We start from the raw sequence: 27,404 nt of genomic DNA, 5'->3' as shown, positions 1-27,404 counted from the left end.
TTAAGCTACACTTGTAGTTTTGTCAATGTGTGGTTTTAAGCTGAAATACAAAAAAAAACAACAACAATGCTTAAAGAACAAAACCAACAATAACAAATAAAACAAATAGAAATAAACTTTTGACAAAATTTTCTATAGAAATAAAATTTTGACAAAATTTTCTATAGAAATAAAATTTTGACAAAATTTTCTATAGAAATAAAATTTTGACAAAATTTTCTATAAAAATAGAATTTTGACAAAATTTTCTGTAGAAATAAAATTTTGACAAAATTTTCTATAGAAATAAAATTTTGACAAAATTTTCTATAGAAATAACATTTTTGACAATATTTTCTTTAGAAATAAAATTTTGACAAAATTTTCTATAGATATAAAATTTTGACAAAATTTCTATAGACATAAAATTTTGAAAACATTTTTTATAGAAATAAAATTTTGACAAAATTTTCTATAGAAATAAAATTTTGACAAAATTTTCTATAGAAATAAAATTTTGACAAAATTTTCTATAGAAATAAAATTTTTTACAAAAATTTTCTTTAGAAATAAAATTTTGACAAAATTTTCTATAGATATAAAATTTTGACAAAATTTCTATAGACATAAAATTTTGAAAACATTTTTTATAGAAATAAAATTTTGACAAAATTTTCTATAGAAACAAAATTTTGACAAAATTTTCTATACAAAATAGAATAAAATAGAGTAGTATCCTGTGACAAAATTTTCTATAGAAATAAACCTTTGACAAAATTTTCTATAGAAATAAAATTTTGACAAAATTTTCTATGCAAGTAAAATTTTGACAAAATTTTCTATAGAAATAAAATTTTTACAAAATTTTCTATAGAAATAAAATTTTGACAACATTTTCTATAGAAATAAAATTTTGACAAAATTTTCTATAGAAATAGAATATTGACAAAATTTTCTATAGAAATAAAATTTTGAGAAAATTTTCTATAGCAATAAAATTTTCTATACAAAGAAAATTTTCTATAGAAATGAAATTTTAACAAAATTTTCAATAAAAAAGCAAACATCTTGACAAAAATTTTCATAGAAACAAAATTTTGACAAAATTTCTACAGAAATAATATTTTGGCAAAATTTGTGTAGAAATAAAATTTTGTCAAAATTTTCTTATAAATAAAATTTTGTCAAAATTTTCTATAGAAATAAAATTTTTTACAAAATTTTCTTTAGAAATAAAATTTTGACAAAATTTTCTATAGATATAAAATTTTGACAAAATTTCTATAGACATAAGATTTTGAAAACATTTTTTATAGAAATAAAATTTTGACAAAATTTTCTATAGAAACAAAATTTTGACAAAATTTTCTATACAAAATAGAATAAAATAGAGTAGTATCCTGTGACAAAATTTTCTATAGAAATAAACCTTTGACAAAATTTTCTATAGAAATAAAATTTTGACAAAATTTTCTATGCAAGTAAAATTTTGACAAAATTTTCTATAGAAATAAAATTTTTACAAAATTTTCTATAGAAATAAAATTTTGACAACATTTTCTATAGAAATAAAATTTTGACAAAATTTTCTATAGAAATAGAATATTGACAAAATTTTCTATAGAAATAAAATTTTGAGAAAATTTTCTATAGCAATAAAATTTTCTATACAAAGAAAATTTTCTATAGAAATGAAATTTTAACAAAATTTTCAATAAAAAAGCAAACATCTTGACAAAAATTTTTATAGAAACAAAATTTTGACAAAATTTCTACAGAAATAATATTTTGGCAAAATTTGTGTAGAAATAAAATTTTGTCAAAATTTTCTTATAAATAAAATTTTGTCAAAATTTTCTATAGAAATAAAATTTTCTATGGAAATAAAATTTTGACAAAATTTTCTATAGAAATAAAATTTTGAAAAAAATTTCTATAGAAATAAAATTTTGAAAAAATTTTCTATAGAAATAAAATTTTGACAAAATTTTCTATAGAATAACATTTTGACAAAATTTTCTATAGAAATAAAATTTTGACAAAATTTTCTATAGAAATAAAATTTTGACAACTTTTTCTATAGAAATAAAATTTGGACAAAATTTTCTATAGAAATAAAATTTTTGACAAAATTTTCTTTAGATATAACATTTTGACAAAATTTTCTAGAGAAATAAAACTTTGACAACATTTTCTATAGAAATAAAATTTTGACAAAATTTTCTATAGAAATAGAATATTGACAAAATTTTCTATAGAAATAAAATTTTGAGAAAATTTTCTATAGCAATAAAATTTTCTATACAAAGAAAATTTTCTATAGAAATGAAATTTTAACAAAATTTTCAATAAAAAAACAAACATGTTGACAAAATTTTTTATAGAAACAAAATTTTGACAAAATTTCTACAGAAATAATATTTTGGCAAAATTTGTGTAGAAATAAAATTTTGTCAAAATTTTCTTATAAATAAAATTTTGTCAAAATTTTCTATAGAAATAAAATTTTCTATGCAAATAGAATTTTAACAAAATTTTCTATAGAAATAAAATTTTAACAAAATTTTCTATAGAAATAAAATTTTGACAAAATTTTGTATAGAAATAGAATTTTGACAAAATTTGCTACAGAAATAAAATTTTGACAAAATTTTCTATAGAAATAGAATTTTGACAAAATGTTCTATAGAAATAAAATTGTAACAAAATTTTCTATAGAAAAACAAATATTTTGACACAATTTTTTATAGAAATAAAATTTTGACAAAATTTTCTATACAAATAAAATTTTGACAAAATTTACAATAGGAATAAAAATTGGACATAATTTTCTATAGATATAAAATTTTGACAAAATTTTCTATAAAAATAAAATTTTGAGAAACAATTCTATAGAAATAAAATTAGACAACATGTTTTAAAGCAATAAAACTGTGACAAAGATTTCTATAACAATGATGTTTTGACAAAATTTTTTATAGAAATAAAATTTTACCAAAATTGTCTATAGATATAAAATTCTGACCAAATTTTGTATATATCATCCAAAAGTTCCGAATATCCCATATATGCACATTTACACTCTACTATTGGAATATAGCCAAGCCACAATATTCATGCTATATCTATAGATGTATGTGTTTATATTTAAGTGGAGAGTAGTAAATATCAATATCATATTTCCTTTCCTTTTCTCTCCCATACATATACAAAATTTAACCATAACTTAATATTTAACCTGTGTGAAATGTGTCCGTGTGTGTGTGTGCGCTAATGTGTATGATGCAGCTGTTTGCTGAACATTAATGCTTTTCAATTTCATATGGACAGACAATCGGAAATGGAGATAGATTGAGGAAGCAAACAAAAAACGCATTTATTTAAATATTATGGTCAATTGCAGTTATCGTTATATGTTATCTTGGGTCATCATATGACAGGGACTTAATTCCGGAATAGCTTTTTTTTTCAATGTTATGCATGTTATCATTTGATCAAAATGGGTGTTTGGCTTTCAGCATATCATAAAATGTAAAACAGCACATTGATAAGGTGTTAAAAAATTTTCTATAGAAATAAAAATTTGACCAAATAAAACTTAGACTGTTTTTTTCTATAGAAATAACAATTTGATAAAATTTACACAATATTTTCTACAGAAATAAAATTTTGACAAAATTTTCTATAGAAATTAAATTGTTACAAAATTTTCTTTAGGAATAAAATTTTGACAAAATTTTCTTTATAAATAAAATTTTGATAACATTTTCTACAGAACTAAAAAATTTTGACAGAATTTTCTTTAGGAATAAAATTTTGATAAAATTTTGTATAGAACTTAAATGTTGACAAAATTGTCTATAGAATAAAATTTAAAAAAAAATTCTTTTGAAATAAAAATTTTCACAAAATATTTTAAAGAAATAAAATTTTGACTAAATTTTCTATAGAAATAAAATTTTGATAAAATATTTTAAAGAAATAAAATTTTGACAAAATTTTCTATAGAAATAAAATTTTGACAAAATTTTCTTTAGGAATAAAATTTTGACAAAATTTTCTTTATAAATAAAATTTTGACAAAATTTTCTTTATAATAAAATTTTGACAGAATTTTCTTTAGGAATAAAATTTTGATAGAATTTCGTATAGAACTAAAATATTGACAAAATTCTCTGTAGGAATAAAATTTTGAAAAAAAAATTTTTTAGAAATAACATTTTGACAACATTTTCAAAAGAAATAAAATTGTGACAAAATTTTCTTTAGGAATAAAATTTTGATAAAATTTTCTATAGAACTAAAATTTTGACAAAAATTTCCTATCAAAATAAAGTTTTTACAAAATTTGTAAAGAAATAAAATGTTGACAAAATTTTCTATAGAAATAAAATTTTGACAAAATTTTAAAAATTTGCCACTCTACCAGGGAAGACCCTTTTTTCGCTATCACTTAGCATGCAGTAAAATTAGCATACAGCTTTACCCTGTGTTTATTATGTCATCTGATAACCATTTATTATGTCACAAATAAACTTCATTATTTTTGTTAAATAAAAGATGGAACAAAAAAACAAAATAATAAACTTAAAATAATTTAAACATTTTATAGTTTAAAATTAATATAAAGCATCAATAAATTTAAAAAAATGCATTTCCTATAAGCTCCATAATAAATTCTCTCTATTTTCTGTGAACACTTTCAGGACGAACACATGATGCCAAGTATGCTTTGTATCACATGGGCCAACAGGCAACATCCGGTGTTAAACAATTTGCCGAAACCGGTAAAAGTGATATATTGGACACGCCATTAGGCGAACAACAACAACAACAGCAGCAGCAACAGCAAAAACAAACTACTACTAACAACAACAACAGTAATCAAGGAACTACACGCAACTTCCATAACACGCTTAATTCTCAGTCAAACGGTGGGGAGCGTAGCGTTTTCGATGAATTCAATTTACCGGCCATTACCACAGGTGCGGGTCGTAGCGAGGCAAAGTTCTTTGTCGATAGCAATCACAGTTTGGTGTCATTAATGACACGAATTGTACCCTCACCTGACTGGTTTATAGGGGTCGATTCATTTCAGGTAAGTGCTACTTAGACATGAAGCTATTTCTTGCTTTAATGGGGGAAGGGGAAAGGGGGTCAAGATAAGCATGTTTCAAGTGAATGATCAATTATTCAAGAGGATGGGATTTCTAGGAAAGCAAAAATGATTCTAAGGATAGTTCGTTTAAGCAAATGCCAGACATACTGTTTAAGAAGAGAATTTATTAGTTTTTTTGTGCTTTTGAAAGAAGGAGAAAATTCGAGCTATAATGTAAGATAGCCATCAATATAGTGGTTAAAGAAAAAACTCGATACACTGGTTTTGTTTCATTCTTTGCTACAGAAACCAAGACCTAAGATTAGCCACAATTCATTTTTTCCAGTCGTATATGCAATAATAAGTTTTCTCAAAATTTTATTTCTTTAGAAAATTTTGTCAAAATTTTTTTTCTTTAGAAAATTTTGTCAAAATTTTATTTCTATAGAAAATTTTCTCAAAAATTTCTTTCAATGGAAAATTTTCTCAAAAATTTCTTTCTATGGAAAATTTTCTCAAAATTTTATTTCTATAGAAAATTTTATCAAAATTTTATTTCTATAGAAAATCTTTTTCAAAATTACATCTCTAACTAAAATTTTTACAACATTTTATTTCTATTAAAAATTTTCTCAAAATTTTATTTCCATAGAAATTTTTTCAAAATTTTATTTCCATAGAAAATTTTCTCAAAATTTAATTTCTATTGAAAATTTTCTCAAAATTTTATTTATTTAAAAATTTTTCTAAAAATTGTATTTCTATAGAGATTTCTCAAAATTTTATTTTTATAGCACATTTTGTCAAAATTTTATTTCTATAGAAAATTTTGTCAAAATTTTATTTCTATAGAAAATTTTGTCAAAATTTTATTTCTATATCAAAAATTTCTCAAAAATTATGTATTTCCATAGAAAATGTTTTTTTGTGTTTTTGAAAGAAGGAGAAAATTCGAGCTATAGTGTAAATTAGCCATCAAGATACTGGTTAAAGAAACAAAATCGATACACTGGTTTTGTCTCGTTCTTTGCTTGAGAAACCAAGACCAAAGATTAGCCACAATTTAGTTTTTCCAGTCGTATATGCATTAGTTTTCTCAAAATTTTATTTCTTTAGAAAATTTTGTCAAAATTTTATTTCTATAGAAAATTTTCACAAAATATTCTTTCTATGAAAAATTTTTACAAAATTTTATTTCTATAGAAAATTTTCTCTAAACTTAATTTCTATAGAAAATTTTCACAAAATTTTATATCTATAGAAAGTTTTCTCTAAACTTTATTTCTATAGAAAATATTTTTCAAAATTTCATCTCTAACTAAAATTTTGACAAAATTTTATTTCTATTGAAAATTTTCTCAAAATTTTATTTCCATAGAAAATTTTCTCAAAATTTAATTTCTATTGAAAATTTTGTCAAAATTTTATTTCTGTAGAAAATTTTGTCAAAATTTTATTTCTATAGAAAATTTTATCAAAATTTTATTTCTATAGAAAATTTTATCAAAATTTTATTTCTATAGAAAATTTTATCAAAATTTTCGTTCTATGGAAAATTTTCTCAAAATTTTCGTTCTATGGAAAATTTTCTCAAAATTTTATTTCTATAGAACATTTTCACAAAATTTTATATCTATAGAAATTTTTCTCTAAAATTTATTTCTATAGAAAATATTTTTCAAATCACATCTCTAACTAAAATTTTCTCAAAATTTTGTTTCTATAGAAAATTTTCTCAAAATTTTATTTCTGTAGAAAATTTTGTCAAAATTTTATTTCTTTGGAAAATTTTATAAAAATTGTATTTTGTATAGAGATTTCTCAAAATTTTATTTTTAAAGCATATTTTGTCAAAATTTTATTTCTTTAGAAAATTTTGTCAAAATTTTATTTATATAGGAAATTTTGTCAACATTTTATTTCTATAGCAAATCTTCTCAAAATTTTATTTCTATAGAAAATTTTGTCAAAATTGTATTTCTATAGAAAGTTTTCTCAAAATTTTAATTCTATGAAATAGTCTTTCAAGTTTTTATCTCTATAGCAAAAATTTCTCAAAAATAATTCTTTCAATAGAATATTTTGTAAAAATATAATTTCAATAGAAATTTTTTTTTAATATTTAATTTCAATAAAAAATTTTCTCAAAATTTAATTTCAATAGAAAATTTTCTCAAAACTTTATTTTCTAAAAACTTTTGTCAAAATTTTATTTCAGTAGAAAATTTTTTCAAAATTTTATTTCTATAGAAACTTTTGTCAAAATTTTATTTCTATAGTAAATTTTTCCAAAATTTTGTTTAAATCGAAAATTTTCTCAAAATATTATTTCTATAGGAATTTTTGACAAAATTTTATTTCTATGGAAATTTTTGTCAAAATTTTATTTCTATAGGAATTTTGCCAAATTTTTTCAAAAGGTTATTTCTATAGAAATTACTAAAAATTTTATTTATATAGAAAATTTTCTCAAAACTTTATTTCTATAGGAATTTTTCCAAAATTTTATTTCTATCGAAAATTTTCCCAAAATTTTATTTCTATAGAAAATTTTTCCAAAATTTTATTTCTATGGAAAAATTTCCCAAAATTTTATTTCTGTAGAAAATTTTGTCAAAATTTTATTTCTATAGAAATTTTTGTCAACATTTTATGTAGGTAGAAAATTTTCTCAAAATTTCAATTCTATAGAAATTTTTTCCAAAATTTTATTTCTATAGAAAATTTTCCCAAAATTTTATTTCTATAGAAAATTTTCTCAAAATTTTATTTCTAAAGAAAATTTTCTCAAAATTTTATTTCTATAGAAAATGTTATCACAATTTAAGAACCTCTTCGTTGGAAATTATATTGTCTTGCCTTTTTTGAAAATTCAAAATTTTAATTTTCTTCTTTTTTTTTAAGAAATAGAATCTCTAATTTCTTTTCTGTCCTTTTCAGCTTTGTGTTGGTGGCTCCTGGATCGATACAGTCACCGTTGAAATGGACCCTCTAGATGCTGGCACGGACAATGGTTTCACCTTCACTGCACCCAATTGGCCAACATCACCACAGGGTGTTATCTATCGCATCACTTCACGCTATCCAGCACATCCTGCGGGTAGTTTCTTCTATCCAAAAAGCAAACGTTTACCACCCATGGCCACATTTCAATTTATCAAGGTAAGTGGAAAGTCGAAAGTGTAGTGGTTTCATGGAGGGAGGGTGGATGGGTGCTAGGTAATAGCACCCATGCTTACCACCTGTGCTGTGTAACAACTTGCCCTGAATTGGATTTTTAAGGGAAAAATAAGTGCCCTCATATGTCAAACGCATTTCCTACTTCAGGTTTGTTGTTGTGAGTGCTTGGCATGAAATTCAGCAATCATGACAACTTAATTAGCTACAAATTAGCAACACTTCCGCTTGACGGTTATTTTTTTTGATTGAAAAGTTTTCCTGCTCTTTTGCCATGGAATATTAAGAGAACATCATTAAAATTTACTAATGATTCATAAACATGAAATCGCATATTTTTTTATTGTAGCTGTAGTTCTTTTATGGCGTTGGGTGGATATGAAGATGTTTGAGTTATACAAATAGGGTGAATAAAGCGATTCAGTATAAATGAACGCTTGTTATGGATGACTACACAAGTTTCCAACAGCTAGAGGGTAGATCCTCAAGGAATTTAGAGAGTTTACTTCGCTTGATATTAAGAAAAGGGCAGATATTTATATAATAAGTTCTGAGAATAAACTAGATTCATGAGTTCATATGAGCAAATGGACGGAATCATGAAACATGACGAACCATCAAAGGACCGTAGGGGAGACGGTGGGTGTAATGGCGGATGCTGCAACAATCCATGATCGTCTACCTTAGTTGGCCATATATGCCGAGTGTGACATACTGCAGCGTTTGATGGCTTTGTAGGCACGGTTACCATAGAAATAAAATTTTGACAAAATGTTCTATAGAAATAAAATTTTGACAAAATTTTCTATTGAAATAAAATTTTGTCAAAAATTGTCTGTAGATATAAAATTTTGACAAAATTTTCTATAGAAATCAAATTTTGGCAAAATTTTCTATAGAAGATTTTTTTGTTTCGTAGTCTTTTTGTAGAATTTTTTCCAATTGTTTTTAGATTATTTTTGGTTCGAGTGGCAACCGTGTTTGTAGGCCGCTAATCAGAATGAAATTAAAAATCTTTAATTTGCTAAACATTTTGTATTGAAGTTTCCCTTTATGGTTGTTTTTTTCATTCCAGGTCTCTATTGTCCATCATTAACGCAAATGATTTATGATTGCATCGAAACCATGTCAAGATCTTTTACATCCATCCCAAAAGCCTAACCATAGGGAAATAGTAAAATGTGTAGTCTAAAGGAAATGCCAAACATTAACATGAATAACACTCCTTCCTTCCCTATGGCATTATACCGCAAAATCTGCCAAACACAAAAAATCAAAAACTCAACTCCTACACAATTCCATATCTGGGTCTATGCCCTTACACACCATCATTAAGGGAAAAATGAATCAGCAACAAAAAAAAAAATATATGCTCACTTAATTACATACGAAATGAAAATTTGTTTCTCATTTACGTGAACTTGTTTCGAGTTCTTTACCAGCAACTCAAATACACTGTTACGCACACACACATACACTTTCACCATAGTCATGGAATATTGTATAGGACTATGATTTTGAAATTTGCTACGGATGACAGGAAACTATGCCATAGTCAACATAATTGTGGGTACCACACGCGCGTTTGCCACAAATTACTGACAAAAAAATAAATGGGGTTTTGTTTGTGTGTGTGCGTAAGTGAGTGAGTTTGTGGATTTGCCTTAGGCATTGAATGAGGCCATGTAATATAAACATGAACCATATAAATTTTAACAAGCACCAGGAAAACATGTTGCACAACCATTTACAAAACACAAATAATGTTTTTGTTGTTTTCCGTTTAGGCATTTCCAAATGAAATCAAAATTAATGTGAATTCATTGAGGTCTCTTAGAAAGAAAGAGAGTCGGGAGAGGATTTGGATGCATAGAGAAAGATTTACCATATACATAAGGGGAGAGTAGTAATCACGGCTCAAGATTGTAATTCTATAGAAAATTTTATCAAAATTTTATTTCTATGAAAAATTTTGTAAAAATTTTAGTTCTATAGACAATTTACTAAACATTTTATTTCTACGAGTATAGAACATTTTAGTAAATTTTTATTTCTATAGAAAATTTTCTCAAAATTTTATTTCTATTGAAACTTTTTCAAATTTTTTTTCTATAAAAAAATTGTTGACAAATCTTTATTTCTATAGAAAATTTTGTAAAAATTTTATTTCCATAGAAATTTTTGCAAACATTTTATTTCTATAGAAAATTTTACCAAATTTTTATTTCTATAGAAATTTTTCTCAAATCTAATCAAATAGGTTTAAAATTTTTTTCAATATTTTATTTCTATTGAAAATTTTTGACACTTAATTTCTTTAGAAAATTTCCTCAAAATTTAATTTCTATTGAAAAGTTTTCAAAATTTTAATTCTATAGAAAATATTGTCAAAATGTTATTTCTATAGAAATATTTTCAAAAATTTTATTTCTATAAAAAATTTTACCAAACTTTTATTTCTATAGAAATTTGTCTCAAATCTAATCAAATATGTTTAAAATTTTTGTCAATATTTTATGTCTATTGAAAATGTTAACACTTCATTTTTTTTAGAAAATTTCTCAAAATTTATTTCTATTGAAAAGTTTTCAAAATTTTAATTCTATAGAAAATTTTTTAAAAATTTTATTTCTATAAAAATTTTTCCAAAAATTTTATTTCTATAAAAAATTTTACCAAATTTTTATTTCTATAGAAATTTTTCTCAAATCTAATCAAATATATTTAAAATTTTTTTCAATATTTTATTTCTATTGAAAATTTTTAACACTTTATTTCTTTAGAAAATTTCTCAAAGTTTCTATTGAAAATTTTGTCATAATTTTATTTCTATAGAAAATTTTGTCAACATTTTATTTCTATAGAATTTTTTTGACAAAATTTTATTTCTATAGAAAATTTGGTAAAAATTTTATTTCTATATAAAAAAATTTTGACAAAATTTTATTTCTTTTAAAAATATTGTAAATTTTTGTTTTTATAGCCACCACCATAACTTGATAAATTTTTCATTCCGTTTGTAACATATCGAAATATCGATTTCCGACTATATAAAATATATATTCTTGATCAGGAAGAAATTCTAAGACGATATAAGCATGTCCGCCTGTCTGTCTTTCACGCTAATCACGCTACAATCTTCAAGAATGGTCTATCGTGATGAAACTTGGTACAGATTCGTCTTTTGCCCGCATGCAGGCAAAGTTCAAAGATGGGCTATATCGGTCCATGTTTGGGTATAACCCCCATATAGACTGATCTCCCGATTTTACTTGTTGGGCTTCTAGAAACCGTAGTTTTTATCCGATTTGTCTGAAATTGGAAATCCAGAGGTACTTTAGGATCACAAATAGGTGTGCCGAAAATGGTGGGTATCGGTAGATGTTTTAGTATGGCCCCCATATAGACCGGTCTCCGGATTTTACTTGTTGGGCTTCTAGAAATCGTAGTTTTTATGCGATTTGCCTGAAATTGGAAATCCAGAGGTACTTTAGGATCACAAATAGGTGTGCCGAAAATGGTGGGTATCGGTCCATGTTTTGGTATGGCCCCCATAGAGACCAGTCTCCGGATTTTACTTCGGGGGCTTCTAGAAACCGTAGTTTTTGTCCGAGTTGTCTGAAATTGGAAATCCAGAGGTACTTTAGGATCACAAATAGGTGTGCCGAAAATGGTGGATATCGGTCCATGTTTTGGTATGGCCCCCATATAGACCGGTCTCCGGATTTTACTTCCGGGGCTTCGAGAAACCGTAGTTTTTGTCCGAGTTGTCTGAAATTGGAAATATAGAGGTATTTTAGGACCACAAATAGGTGTGCCGAAAATGGTGGGTATCGGTCCATGTTTTGGTATGGCCCCCATAGAGACCGGTATCCGGATTTTACTTCCGGGGCTTCTAGAAACCGTAGTTTTTATCCGAGTTGTCTGAAATTGAAAATAAAAAGGTATTCTAAGACCCTAAAAAGGTGTTTCGAAAATGGTTTGTATCGGTCCATGTTTTGGTATAGCCCTCATATTGACCGAAGGTTTAGTTTAGCTTCCATATAGCCCTATCTCCTGATTTGATTTCTTGAGCATCTAAACATCCTATATTTTATCCGATCTGCCTGAAAAGCAAAATCTAGAAGTATATTGGGTTCATAAATAAGTGTGTCGAATATGGTGTGCATCGGTCTACGGTGTGGTGTAGTCCCCATATAGACCGATTTGATTTCTTGGGCTTCTAGACACCGCAATTTTTATCCGATTTACTTGAAATTCGAAATTTTGAGATATTTTTGGTCTACACATAAGTACACCGAATATGGTGTGTTTCAGTTCATGTTTTATTATTTAGCTCATATAGACAAAACTCCAAATTTTTATGCCATGTGCCTGAAATTCAAAATAAAGAGGTATTTTGGGTCCACACATAAGTAAGCCGAATATGGGGCATAGCGATCGATTTTGATATACCATAGAAAATTTTTGACAAAATTTTATTTCCAAAGAAAATTTTTGGGAAAATTTTATTTCTATAGAAAATTTTTGGGAAAATTTTCTTTCTATAGAAAATTTTGTCAAAATTTTATTTCTATAGAAAATTTGTCTAGATTGTATTTCCAATAAATCCGAATAGATGAGGTCTGTTATCGTTTCCATTCTACAGGCTGTCGAACAAAGTTTTTTTTTTCGCCTGGTTTTTAAGATCACTCCATTAGGGCCATATTAAACTGAGTGCGATTCTTATTTTTTTTTTTATCGAAACATGACATTCTAATTGCTTTGTTATAATCTTTCTCAATTTACTGTAAAGGAATACCATCGCTGATGCCACAACAGATTACTTTGGCAAATGTACACATACAGACGCATGTACAATTTTACTATGCCAGTATTAAAATTCATAATCCTATTCATGGTCGTATTACTGTGAAAATTCCTTTATGCGAGTTTTACAGCTTGTTTTCTTTCCAACTTGCCTTTCTAGTATTCCAAAACTTTGTCATGTTGGCACAGCAAAAAAAAAAAAAACGAAAACCCAGCAACAGATTGAATGTTGGAATTCCAACAAATTCCGAGATTTCCAGATATTCTGTAAACTGAACTGTTGTTCATTTGAAAAGGATAAGAAAAGAATTTGCAGGAAGGCTGAAAAATAGGCGATAACAGAAGATAGCTTAGCAAACAGCTATTGATATTGGAAGCTGACAATGATGATAGGATTTACTAAAGAATGCGTAAATTAGGCACAAATCGACTGAGGAGAGAAAAACAAAAAAACAATATTCTCCTATTTCTTTAAGAATTCCTAGAGTTGAAATAGGAAACAAGCAATTCTCTCCTATTGATATTGCCTGGGGTGTCTGTTGTGGATATTATTTTTATTGGAAATTTTCTGTTTGCCCCGAATGAGGGCTTCAGTTGTTCACAAAACCTCTTAAACTTTTTCCACTCAATGAATTTTTATTTATTCAATTTCATTCTCATTTTCAAAGAAAACATTTTCTTTTACTCAGTTTTATTTTCTTGCCTGGTTTTCTACATCCTTAGGATACAAATATTTCTGCTCTATTAAATTTAATGTAGGTGAAGTGTTTTTTTTCTATAAAAAATCTCTTTACAAAGGTTGGGTGTTTTTATTATTCCTCATTTTTGTTTTCATAGAATAAATTCCAACATGATGGGTAAAAGTAGTGCTTTCAATATTTTTCCGGTTCAAGGAAATTTTAATGTTTTATACAAAAAGTATGATGATGGTGATGATGATGATTACATTATTGCATATTATTTAATGTCTAATTTCCTTTAATATTTATGGGCATTTTGCTGGGCGATAAATTTCATAAGCTTGTGTTTCCTGTTAACCTCAGCATAACTGTTGTTGTTATTGCTTGAAGCTATAAGGTTGCCTCAAATGGAATAAAGCTGAAGAGAAGGGAGTGTTTCAGTTTATAAATATCACACTGAGAAATTGTATGTGTAATGAAAGATCTTACTCTTGTAATGAAAGATCTTACTCTTTCTCTCTCTCTTTCTCTTTCTTGTAAAGAATCTATAATCTCACATAAAAGTGGGAGATTATAGATTACTACCACAGTTGCCGCATTTGCTAGAGTTCTAACAGTAATGGGAGATTTTTTTCTATAGAAATAAAATTAAAAAAAAATAAAATTTTGACAAAATTTTCTATAGAAATAAAAGTTTGAGAAAATTTTCTATAGTAATAATATTTTGACAAAATTTTCTATAGAAATAAAATTTTGACATTTCTATAGAAATAAAATTAAAAAAATCTATAGAAATTAATTTTTGAGAAAATTTTCTATAGAAATAAAATTTTTACAAAATTTTTCAGAGAAATAAAATTTTTACAAAATTTCCTATAGAAATGAAATTTTGAACAAAATTTCCTATAGAAATAAAATTTTGACAAAAATTTCTAAAGAAATACAATTTTGACAAAATTTTCTATAGAAATAAAATTTTGCCAAAATTTTCTATAGAAATAACATTTGGACAAACTTTTCTATAAAAATAAAATTGTGTAAAAATTTTCTATAAAAATAAAATTGTGAAAAAATTTTCTATAGAAATTAAATTTTGACAAAATTTTCTATAGAAATAAAATTTTGACAAAATTTTCGATAGATATAAAATTTTTACAAAATTTTCTATAGAAATAAAATTTTGACAAAATTTTCCATAGAAATAAAATTTTGACAAAATTTTCCATAGAAATAAAATTTTGAGACAATTTTCTATAGAAATAAAATTTTGAGAAAATTTGCTATAGAAATAAAATTTTGTTTTGGAAGCTAAATTTTCTATAGAAATAAAATTACGTTGAAATTTTTTATAAAACCAAAATTTTGTTGAAATTTTCTATAGAAATAATTTTTTTTTCTGAAATATTCTATAGAATAAAATTTCGTTGACATTTTCTATTAAAATAAAATTTTATTGAAATTTTCTATTAAAATAAAATTGTATTGAAATTTTCTATAGAAATAAAATGTTGTTAAAATTTTGTTGAAATTTTCTATAGAAATAAGATTTTGTTGAAATTTTCTATAGAAGTAAAATGTTGTTGAAATTTTCTAAAAAATAAAATTTTGTTGAAATTTTCTATAGAAATAAAATTTTGTTAACATTTTGTAAAAAATAAAATTTTGTTAAAATTTTCTATAGAAATAAAATTTTGTGAAAATTTTCTATAGAAATAAAGTTTTATTGAAACTTTCTATAGAAATAAAATTTTGTTGAAATTTTCAATAGAAATAGAATTTTCAATAAAAATAAAATTTTGTTGAAATTTTCTATAGAAATATAATGTTGTTGATATTATTTTATTTCTATAGAAAATTTTTCCAAAATTTTATTTCTTCAGAAAATTTTGTCTAAATTTTATTTCTATAGATAATTTTGTCAAAATTCTATAAAAAATTTTGGACAATTTTTTTTCAATAGAAAATTTTGTCAAAATTTTATTTCTATAGACAATTATGTCAAAATTTTATTTCTATATAAAATTTTGTCATCTTTTTATTTCTATAGAAAATTTTTCGAGAGGAATATTTTACAAAATCTGCCAAAACATTAAGAATCAAAGAAACAGTAAAAATTTACCATTTTTGGTAGAATTTTATCGACTATGGTAACCGTGCCTACAAAGCCATCACACGCTGCAGTATGTCACACTCGGCATAACATATATGGCCAACTAAGGTACACGATCATGTGTTGTTGCAGCATCCGCCAATACCCCCATCGTCTCTCCTACGGTCCTTTGGAGACACCATGGTGCAATAGTTTGCATGCCCGCCTTGCATACACAAGGTCGTGGGTTCGATTCCTGCTTCGACCGAACACCAAAAAGTTTTTCAGCGGTGGATTATCCCACCTCAGTAATGCTGGTGACATTTCTGAGGGTTTCAAAACTTCTCTTAGTGGTTTCACTGCAATGTGGAACGCCGTTCGGGCTCGGCTATAAAAAGGAGGTCCCTTGTCATTGAGCTTAACATCGAATCGGGCAGCACTCAGTGATAAGAGAGAAGTTCACCAATGTGGTATCACAATGGACTGAATAGTCTAAGTGAGCCTGATATTTCGGGCTGCCACCTAACCTAACCTATTTCTCTAAAAATAAAATTTGTTGAAATGTTCTATAGAAATAAAATTTAAAAAAAAAATTCTATAGAAATAAAATTTTGTTGAAATTTTCTAAAAAATAAAATTTTGTTGAAATTTTCTAAAAAATAAAATTTTGTTGAAATTGTCTATGGAAATAAAATTTCGTTGAAATTTTCTATAAAATAAAATTTCATTGAAAGTTTCTATTAAAATAAAATTTTGTTGAAATTTTCTATAGCAATAAAATTTTGTTAAAATTTTCTATAGAAATAAAATTTTGACAAAATTTTCTATAAAAATATAATTGTGTTAAAATTTTGAAAGTCTCAGTGCTTGAATACATACGGACATTTTTTATGGTCTTAGAATATAATCCAAATATCAATATCAAAGTAGTATTATTTTACTAATCAATCTTTATTTCTTCTTTTATTATATTACAGCTCAAAGAATACGAACTCAGCGAAGTTTTCAATTTTGCTGAAGATGATCGCAAATACGAAACCGTCAAAACACAAACGCATCTGGAAATGGAACATAATCATGTCGAAATGAATAATGAGCTCTCGGCAAGCATAGAACGTGAAAGACAAAATGAGATAGCACCAAAACCCACAACAGCGACGGAAAGAGATCGTATACGTTCAAAGCTATTGGAGAAAATGAATCCAATGTAAGTATATTACGGCGGGGGGAAAAATAAGAAAATTTTATATATAAAATAAAAACAAAAACAAAAACATATTTGAAGATCAAGATGATCAGTTAGACTAAAATAGAAAAAAAATTATTTCTCCACGTGAAATATTCCAAAAAAAGCTTGCTCACAACTTTGTGTATCAAAGAGAGAGCGCGAGAAAGGGAGAGAAAGAAATAAATACTAGTTACTTGTCCTTAGATATATTTTTGCATATGACCAAGATACATTGCATGATTGAAATGGAAAGGAGCTGTTTGACCTTGTTCTCTCAAACATAAAAACACAGCTTACTCCCACATACAAAGTATAGCAGAGTGTGGGAGATATGTTAAGCAGAGATAACATAGTTTCTCCGCCTATGTTATCTATATTGTACTTACACTCAGTTCTATACTAAACCCAAACAAAATAAAATAATGAGTGAAATAAAGGGTGATTTGTTAAGAGCTTGATAACTTTTTTTTAAAAAAAAACGCATAAAATTTGCAAAATCTCATCGGTTCTTTATTTGAAACGTTAGATTGGTCCATGACATTTACTTTTTGAAGATAATTTCATTTAAATGTTGACCGCGGCTGCGTCTTAGGTGGTCCATTCGGAAAGTCCAATTTTGGGCAACTTTTTCGAGCATTTCGGCCGGAATAGCCCGAATTTCTTCGGAAATGTTGTCTTCCAAAGCTGGAATAGTTGCTGGCTTATTTCTGTAGACTTTAGACTTGACGTAGCCCCACAAAAAATAGTCTAAAGGCGTCAAATCGCATGATCTTGGTGGCCAACTTACCGGTCCATTTCTTGAGATGAATTGTTCTCCGAAGTTTTCCCTCAAAATGGCCATAGAATCGCGAGCTGTGTGGCATGTAGTGCCATCTTGTTGAAACCACATGTCAACCAAGTTCAGTTCTTCCATTTTTGGCAACAAAAAGTTTGTTAGCATCGAACGATAGCGATCGCCATTCACCGTAACGTTGCGTCCAACAGCATCTTTGAAAAAATACGGTCCAATGATTCCACCAGCGTACAAACCACACCAAACAGTGCATTTTTCGGGATGCATGGGCAGTTCTTGAACGGCTTCTGGTTGCTCTTCACTCCAAATGCGGCAATTTTGCTTATTTACGTAGCCATTCAACCAGAAATGAGCCTCATCGCTGAACAAAATTTGTCGATAAAAAAGCGGATTTTCTGCCACTGATTTTGGTAATAAAATTCAATGATTTGCAAGCGTTGCTCGTTAGTAAGTCTATTCATGATGAAATGTCAAAGCATACTGAGCATCTTTCTCTTTGACACCATGTCTGAAATCCCACGTGATCTGTCAAATACTAATGCATGAAAATCCTAACCTCAAAAGAATCACCCTTTACCACACTAGGGTTTCAATCAAAGTCCGGGGTTTAAATGATAAGATAGTGAAAATGAACTGAACAGTGATTACTTGTCGTGTAAGACATTTTTGCCTATGTCTAAAATAAAAAGAGAAATATGGATATCGCGTAAAAAAGTTTATGCTGGTAGACCATGTCTCCTCTACCCAAAATTTTGCAATAGTGCAAAATTACTCACACCTTTACCCAAAAGTGAGTGGGAGAATTACACAGCAAAGATAGCATAAGTGGTGAAGTACCCTCACACACACGCGCACATATAGATATACATCAAACCATAAACAAAATAAAATATTGAGGGAAGTACCATACAAAATCCAGGGTTTAATTGATAAGATATCCAACATTAACAGTGCCGACAGTGGTCACTTGCTCTCTTATCTTTTGTTTGATATCTCTTTTGTTTTGTTGTGGAGAGATATCTTATATTCACATTTACTAACTGATTGATTTGTAATTAAATAAAAAAGATTTTGTAAGTTTAGTTTTTTTTTTGTTTTTATGTTGTGTCTAGATACGCTTATCATTAAATTATTCATTGTCAAAATGTTAGGTCATTTGACGCACTTTCTTTTGGGAAATTGATTTAGTTTAGCATTTTGCGTGAAAGAATTCAAACGTTTTTGGCCCTTCGCTTGCCCATAGATTTTCGTTAGCCTCGTGATAAAATTCTAAAAATGCCTCCTCCTGGACGTGGCGGTCAAGGACGTGTTGGTTATGGTGGTGGTGGTCCTCCACCACCATATGGTCGACCTGGTCCACCACCACCGGGACCCGGTTGGGGACGACCACCACCACCAGGTCCTGGCTTTGGTCCTCCTCCTCCAAGACCTGGTATAGGAGTTGGTGTTAATATTAACTTGGGTGCTCGCCCTCCACCACCTCCTGGCGTTGTTGTTGTTGGCGGTATGGCCCCACCTCCAGCTGTCGTTGTAGGTGTCCCACCACCACCTGCTATTGTCATGGGACAGCCACAGGCATCGGTTGTTGTAAGCGCTCCTGCTCCCCGACCACAAGCTGTGGTCTATACTAGTGGCGGTTGTTGTACAGTTTTATGAGTTATGGATAAACAAAAAAAAAAAATAAAATAATAAATTTTAATTTACTTTGTATGTATGTAAATGTATTTAGCTAATATTATAGACAATAGAGCAATAGTTAATTAAGGATGCCTGTGATGCTAATGTGTTATTGAAAATATCATGTGAATAAAGTGAAATGTAAAGAATGCATGAAAATAAAAAAATCTAAAAGGAACCATCTATGGGTAAAAGAAAAAAAAACAAGTATATACAACAGTAAGTTCGGCAGAGCCGACTCTTAAATACCCACCACCATGAATCAAATATAATAGTTTCCTTTAAAAATTTCAGGGGGTTTAATGACAGATACTTTCCCAAGAAGATCAGTTCAACCAGTACGTTTCCCGAAGATAAATGTAAAGATTTTACCTATGAAGACAAGATCAGATTCTGGATTTATAAAAAACATTTTTTGTTTGAGTTTTACATTTTTTATAAATCTTATTTCTACACAAAATTTTGCCAAAATTGTATTTCTATAGAAAATTTTGTCAAAATTTTATTTCTATAAAAAATTTTTTTCAAAATTTTATTTCTATAGAAAATTTGTAAAATTTTTATTTCTACAGAAAATTTTGTCAAAATTTTATTTCTATAGCAAAATTTGTCAAAATTTTATTTCTATAGAAAATTTTGTCAAAATTTTATTTCTATAGAAAATTTGTAAAATTTTTATTTCTACAGAAAATTTAGTCAAAATTTTATTTCTATACAAAAATTTGTCAAAATTTTATATCAATAGAAAATTGTGCAAATTCTTATTTGTATAGATTATTGCTATAGAAAATTTTATTTCTATAGAAATTTTGTAAACTTTTTATTTCTACAGAAAATTTTGTCAAAATTTTATTTCTATAGAAAATTTTTTTTCAAAATTTTATTTATATAGAAAATTTTTTTTTCAAAATTTTATTTATATAGAAAATTTTGTCAAAATTTTATTTCTATAGAAAATTTGGTCAAAATTTTATTTCTATAGAAAATTTTGACAAAATTTTATTTCTATAGAAAATTTTGTTAAAATTTGATTTCTATAGAAAATTTTGTAAAATTTTTATTTCTACACAAAATGTTGTCAAAATTTTATTTCTATAGAAAAATTTGTTAAAATTTTATATCAATAGAAAAATTTGCAAATTTTTATTTGTATAGTTTATTGCTATAGAAAATTTTATTTCTATAGAAAATTTTGTAAAATTTATATTTTTCCAGAAAATTTTGTCAAAATTTTATTTCTATTGAAAATTTTGTCAAAATTTTAGTTCTACAGAAAATTTTGTCAAAATTTTATTCATATAGATTTTTATACCCTCCACCATAGGATGGGGGTATATTAACTTTGTCATTCCGTTTGTAACACATCAAAATATTGCTCTAAGACCCCATAAAGTATATAATGGGTCGTGGTGAAATTCCGAGTCGATCTGAGCATGTCTGTCCGTCCGTCCGTGCGTCTGTTGAAATCACGCTAACTTCCGAACGAAACAAGCTATCGACTTGAAACTTTGCACAAGTAGTTGTTATTGACGTAGGTCGGATGGTATTGCAAATGGGCCATATCGGTCCACTTTTACGTATAGCCCCCATATGAACGGACCCCCAAATTTGGCTTGCGAGGCCTCTAAGAGAAGCAAATTTCATCCGATCCGGCTGATATTTAGTACATGGTGTTAGTATATGGTCTCTAACAACCATGCAATAATTGGTCCATATTGGTCCACTTTTACGTATAGCCCCCATATAAACGGACCCCCAAATTTGGCTTGCGATTGCTCTAAGAGAAGCAAATTTCATCCGATCCGGTTGAAATTTGGTATATGGTGTTAGTATATGGTCTCTAATAATCGTGCAAAAATTGGTCCATATCGGTCCATAATTACATATAGCCCCCATATATACCGATCCCCCGATTTGGCTTGCGAAGCCTCTAAGAGAACCAAATTTCATCCGATCCGGTTGAAATTTGGTACGTGGTGTTAGTATATGGTCTCTAACAACCATGCAAAAATTGGTCCATATCGGTCCATAATTACATATAGCCCCCATATAAACCGATTCCCCGATTTGGCTTGCGGAGCCTCTAAGAGAACCAAATTTCATCCGATCCGGCTGAAATTTGGTACTGGTATTGGTATATGTTCTCTAATGACCGTGCAAAAAGTGTCCACATCGGCCCATAATTATATATAGCCCCCATATAAACCGATCCCCAGATTTGACCTCTGGAGCCTCTTAGAGGAGCAAAAGTCATCCGATCCGACTGAAATTTAGTACGTGGTGTTAGTATATTGCCTCTAACAACCATGCCAAAATTGATCCATATCGGTCCATAATTATATATAGCCCCCATATAAGCCGATCCCCAGATTTGACCTCCGGAGCCTCTTAGAGGAGCAAAATTCATCCGATCCGGTTGAAATTTGGTACGTGGTGTTAGTATATGGTCTCTAACAACCATGCAAAAATTGGTCCACATCGGTCCATAATTATATATAGCCACCATATAAATCGATCCCCAGATTTGGTCTCCGGAGGCGCTTGGAGGAGCAAAATTCATCCGATCCGGTTGAAATTTGCAAGGTGGTGTTAGTATGAGGCCGCTAATAACCATGCCAAAATTGGTCCATATCGGTCTATAGTTATATATAGCCGATCCCCAATCACACAAAAATTGGTCCATATCGGTTCATAATCATGGTTGCCACTCGAGACAAAAATAATCTACCAAATTTTATTTTTATAGAAAACATTGTCGAAATGTTATTTCTATAGAAAATTTTGTCAAAATTTTATTTCTATAAAAAATTTTGTCAAAATTTTATTTCTATAGAAAATTTTGTCAAAATTTTATTTCTATAGAAAAATTTTTATCTAAATTTTACTTCTATAGAAAATGTTGTCAAAATTGTATTTCTATAGAAACTTTAAACTTAATTATATACGTATTTAATCGGCCTTTTTTAGTTTAATATATACCACGTACACGCAAAGAAAAAAAAAAAAACGTTTGGGAAACGTGTACCGAAAACGTTTTTCTTTTGTTAGAGTTTTTTGAATTGCTTCGAAAATTTTAAACTTTTATCACCAAAAAAATTCGTTTGTTACAAAATTTTTATTTTTTCAATAAAAAATGTTATTTTTGAAACAACAACACAGTCCATTTCGTTTATATCAAACACTGTTCTTTTCTGACTTTAGGTCTTTAATAAGACACATTTTACAGATCAAAATTTAATATACTACAATGTAATATTGAAAATTTTTTCGGAATATTCCGAACATATCTGGAATATATGTAAAAAAAAAAAACTTTGGTCGGAGCAGGGATCGAACCCACGACCCTTGGCATGCAAGTCGGACGTAGCAACCACTGCTCCACGGTGCCAAACTAAACGTTTGTTTCTGTTAAATAAACTTTGTTTATTCGGTTCGTGGGCGCCGCAAGCTATGCTATATAAATATAACTTAAATGGATATTTATCTATTGATGACCATAGCAGGTACATAGCTCAGTGGTTAGTGTGTTGGCTTACAAAGTGCATGGTCCGCGGTTCGATTCTCCGTCCAGGCGAAAGGTAAAAAAATTTTAAAAATGTATAAAATCGTATAATTTCTTCTACATTGTTGGTATTAAAGGAAAAGGTGTTAAGTACTAAAAAACCTCGTGGATGTGAGAAAGATGTGAGGGAAAAAGCAATTAGCAAGAAAATAATGTTTTTTTTTTTTTTGAGTTTGTCTTTATGAAATTGCATCCTGGAAAGGAATAAACGTTTATCACAAAAAGTATATACTTTTCTTCCAAATACACTTCCTTACAGCGAAAAGCAAATGAGAAACGAACTTTGTTTGTCTAAAATTTCGTTTGGGAGGAAAGAATTATTTTTTTGCGTGTATGGACTATGTGCTATATATTACGGTGTTAGGAAGTTTTAAGATACCTTGCCATCGGCAAGTGTTACCGCAACCCAAGTAATTCCATTGTGGATGATAGTCTTCAGTAGAAGTTTTTACGCAATCCATGGTGGAGGGTACATAAGCTTCGGCCTGGCCGAACTTACGGCCGTATATACTTGTTTTTTTTTTTTTATCTTATTCCTATGGAAAATGTTGGCCAAAATTTTATTTCTATAGAAAATGTTGTCAAAATTAATTAATTTCTTAAGTTTATTGTCATTCCAACAATAAAATTTGTTGTTTTAGTATTCATTCTTTCTTTTTAATTTGAAAGTCATATTTATGTATAAGAATATTTACAAAAACTAGTTACTGATATCGAGAAAAAAAAACCCCAACTCCTAGGAGCTACTATCAACACCGCATTTGTATGCAATTGAAGCTCTAACATAAAGCTCGACAAATAATCAGAAAATCTAATAAGCAAATAACCCCCTTTGGTGAAATACTAACACTCTATTGTGAATTAACAATGCAAAGAGAACGAGTATGTTCTCTAATGGACAGAATGTGTGAATATTAACCAAATCAATTCAATATTCCAAGCATATGCCAATAGAGAACATTAACAAAAACAACAACCCAACCATCTGAAAGTACTCACAGTTTATGAGAGTATAACTGTTGGTATTTGTAAATGTATATGTGGATGTAGATGCATGTTAATTTCCTTAAAACATAAAAACAAACAAAAAATCACAGAAAATAAAAATTCACAAGAACGTTGTTCAAACCAAAATTCAAATGTTATCCAGATCAAATAACCAACAATTCGACCAAATGAAGATGTTCATTTCAGTATTAGTTGAAATAGTGTGTGAATACTATCCCCCTAAGAGACCTAGGGTTAGCCAGTGGTGAAAATAGTAAAGGGAAATGAGAATGGGTTTTGGTAAGAGGAAGACAGTGAGATAGCTAATACAGAGATTCCTAACAGAGAAACAAATGTAATGTGACTAACAGCCAAGAAATAGTGTTGTCTATGTAAGAGTAGATATGGAAATATTGTGTCAAGAGATTTTTCTTTATTACAGGCTTTTAAAAATAAAATTTTAAAAGTATTTTCAAATACATAGGAAAAACATGAAAAAAATTTCTACAGAAATAAAATTTATAGAAATAAAGTTTTGACAAAATTCTCCATAGAAATAAAATTTTGACAAAATTTTCTACAAAAATAAAATTTTGACAAAATTTTCTATAAAAATAAAATTTTGACAAAATTTTCTATAAAAATAAAATTTTGACAAAATTTTCTACAAAAATAAAATTTTGACAAAATTTGCTATAAAAATAAAATTTTGACAAAATTTTCTATAAAAATAAAATTTTGACAAAATTTTCTATAAAAATAAAATTTTGTGAAAATTTTCTATAAAAACAAAATTTTGCAAATTTTATGATTTAAGATAGTCTTTTTGTGAGCAAGTCACACTGTGCAAATTAAAGTGGATTTGCATATTCCATACATAACACATAAGACTCCATGTCAAATGAAAATTAACATGAATATGCATGCATATCAAACTTACACCCACACATTCGTACACTTATTTACTCCCCTCTATATATGCAACGAATTGCAGATCTTCTTAATTTTTTGGTTTGGAGCTTCACATTACCTTACTTAAATATTTGTTTATGTCCCACAAAAGTTAAGCGGAAATTGGAGCAATGAAAAAAAATGAGGAAACATATTTTTGTGAGGCATAAACGATTTAATGATACCATTACGGGGTATGACATACGAAATTAATTTATCATGCAGCAGTAACTGCATATTCGATCTCATGTTGGGGAAAAATACGAACCGATGAGCGGGGTCAGTACTTTGCACTCAGAAGCTTCGAATTAGGCAGATCCTTGTATTTTTTAACTGCTTTCCAAGGTGTGTCAAATTTATTTGAAATCCGTTCAGATTTTTATACCCTCCACCATAGAAATATTGCTCTAAGACCCTATAAAGTATGCATATTCCGGGTCGTGGTGAAATTCTAAGTCGATCTAAGCATGTCTGACCGTCCGTCGACGTAAAACTTTCCATAAGTAGTTGTTATTGATGCAGGTCGGATAATATTGCAAATGGCCATATCGGACCACTTTTACGTATAGCCCCCATATAAACCGACCCCCAGATTTGGCTTGCGGATTCTCTTGGAGGAGCAAAATTCATCCGATCCGGTTGAAATTTGGTACGTGGTGTTAGTATATGGTCTCTAACAACCATGCAAAAACTGGTCCATATCGGTTCATAATTATATATAGGCCCCATATAAATCGAACACCATCTTCTAAATTGTATGTAAGTCCATACGTGGTATATATTAAATCAAAAAAGATCGATTCAATACGCATATAATTCAGTTTGACAAAGTAGACATAGCATTTTGACAAAATTTTGTACAGAAATAAAATTTTAACAAAATTTTCTATAGAAATAAAATTTTCACAAAATTTTTTGTAGAAATAAAAATTTTCACAAAATTTTCTATAGAAAGAAAATTTTGACAAAAATGTCTACAGAAATAAAATTTTAACAAAATTTTCTATAGAAATAAACTTTTGACAACATTTTCTATAGAAATAAAATCTTGGTAGATTATTTTTGGCTCGAGTGGCAACCATGATTACGAACCGAATAAAATTTGAACAAAATTTTCTATAGAAATAAAATTTTGACAATGATGAAAGTTTTATTATGAACCGATATGGACCAATTTTTGTGTGATTGGACCAATTTTGGTATGGTTGTTAGCGACCGTATACTAACACCACGTTCCTAATTTGAACCGGATCGGATGAATTTTGCTCCTCCAAGAGGCTCCGGAGGTCAAATCTGGAGAACGTTTTATATGGGGGCTATATATAATTATGGACCGATATGGACCAATTCTGGCACGGTTGTTAAAGATCATATACTAACACCATGTTCCAAATTACAACCGGATTGGATGAAATTTGCTTCTCTTGTAGACTTCGCAAGCCAAATCTGGGGATCGGTTTATATGGGGGCTATATATAATTATGAACCGATGTGGACCAATTTTGCATGGTTGTTAGAGACCATATACTAACACCATGTACCAAATTAAAGGTGGACCGGATGAAATTTGCTTCTCTTTAAGGCTCCGCAACCCAAATCTGGGGATCGGTTTATATGGGGGCTATATATAATTATGGACCGATATGGACCAATTTTTGCATGGTTGTTAGAGACCATATACCAACACCATGTAGCAAATTTCAGCGGGATCGGATGAAATTTGCTTCTCTTTTAGGCTCCGCACGCCAAATCTGGGGATCGGTTTATATGGGGGCTATATATAATTATGGACCGATGTGGACCAATTTTTGCATGATTGTTACAGACCATATACCAACACCATGTACCAAATTTCAGCCGGAGCGGATGAAATATGCTTCTCTTAGAGGCTCCTCAAGCCAAATCTGGGGATCGGTTTATATGGGGGCTATATATAATTATGGACCGATATGGACCAATTTTTTCATGGTTGTTAGAGACCATATACCAACACTATATACCAAATTTCAGCCGGATCGGATGAAATTTGCATCTCTTTGAGGCTCCGCAAGCCAAATCTGGGGATCGGTTTATATGGGGACTATATATAATTATGGACCGATGTGGACCAATTTTTGCATGGTTGTTAGAGACCATATACCAACGCCATATACCAAATTTCAGCCGGATCGGATGAAATATGCTTCTGTTAGAGGCTCCACAAGCCAAATCTGAGGGTCCCTTTATATGGGCTATACGTAAAAGTGGACCGATATGGCCCATTTTCAATACCATCCGACCTACATCGATAACAACTACTTGTGCCAAGTTTCAAGTCGATAGCTTGTTTCGTTCGGAAGTTAGCGTGATTTCAACAGACGGACGGACGGACGGA

The 27,404-nt window shown here is 28.4% G+C and overlaps 1 protein-coding gene across 1 annotated transcript in view; it reads left to right on the top strand.

The window, feature by feature from the left end:
* The window catches only part of mspo (M-spondin), a 171,508-nt gene that overhangs the window by 139,012 nt on the left and 5,092 nt on the right, over positions 1–27,404 (top strand). Inside the window, exons 2-4 of the mRNA XM_075309916.1 lie at positions 4,686–5,077; positions 8,018–8,239; positions 16,810–17,039. Of these exons, the coding sequence (XP_075166031.1) occupies positions 4,686–5,077; positions 8,018–8,239; positions 16,810–17,039 (844 nt within the window). The remainder of the gene's footprint in view (positions 1–4,685; positions 5,078–8,017; positions 8,240–16,809; positions 17,040–27,404) is intronic.

This window comes from Haematobia irritans, chromosome 5 (genome assembly GCF_050003625.1).
Source record: "Haematobia irritans isolate KBUSLIRL chromosome 5, ASM5000362v1, whole genome shotgun sequence".
In the NCBI taxonomy this organism is placed as follows: domain Eukaryota; kingdom Metazoa; phylum Arthropoda; class Insecta; order Diptera; family Muscidae; genus Haematobia; species Haematobia irritans.
This window is presented reverse-complemented; position numbering and strand designations above follow the sequence as displayed.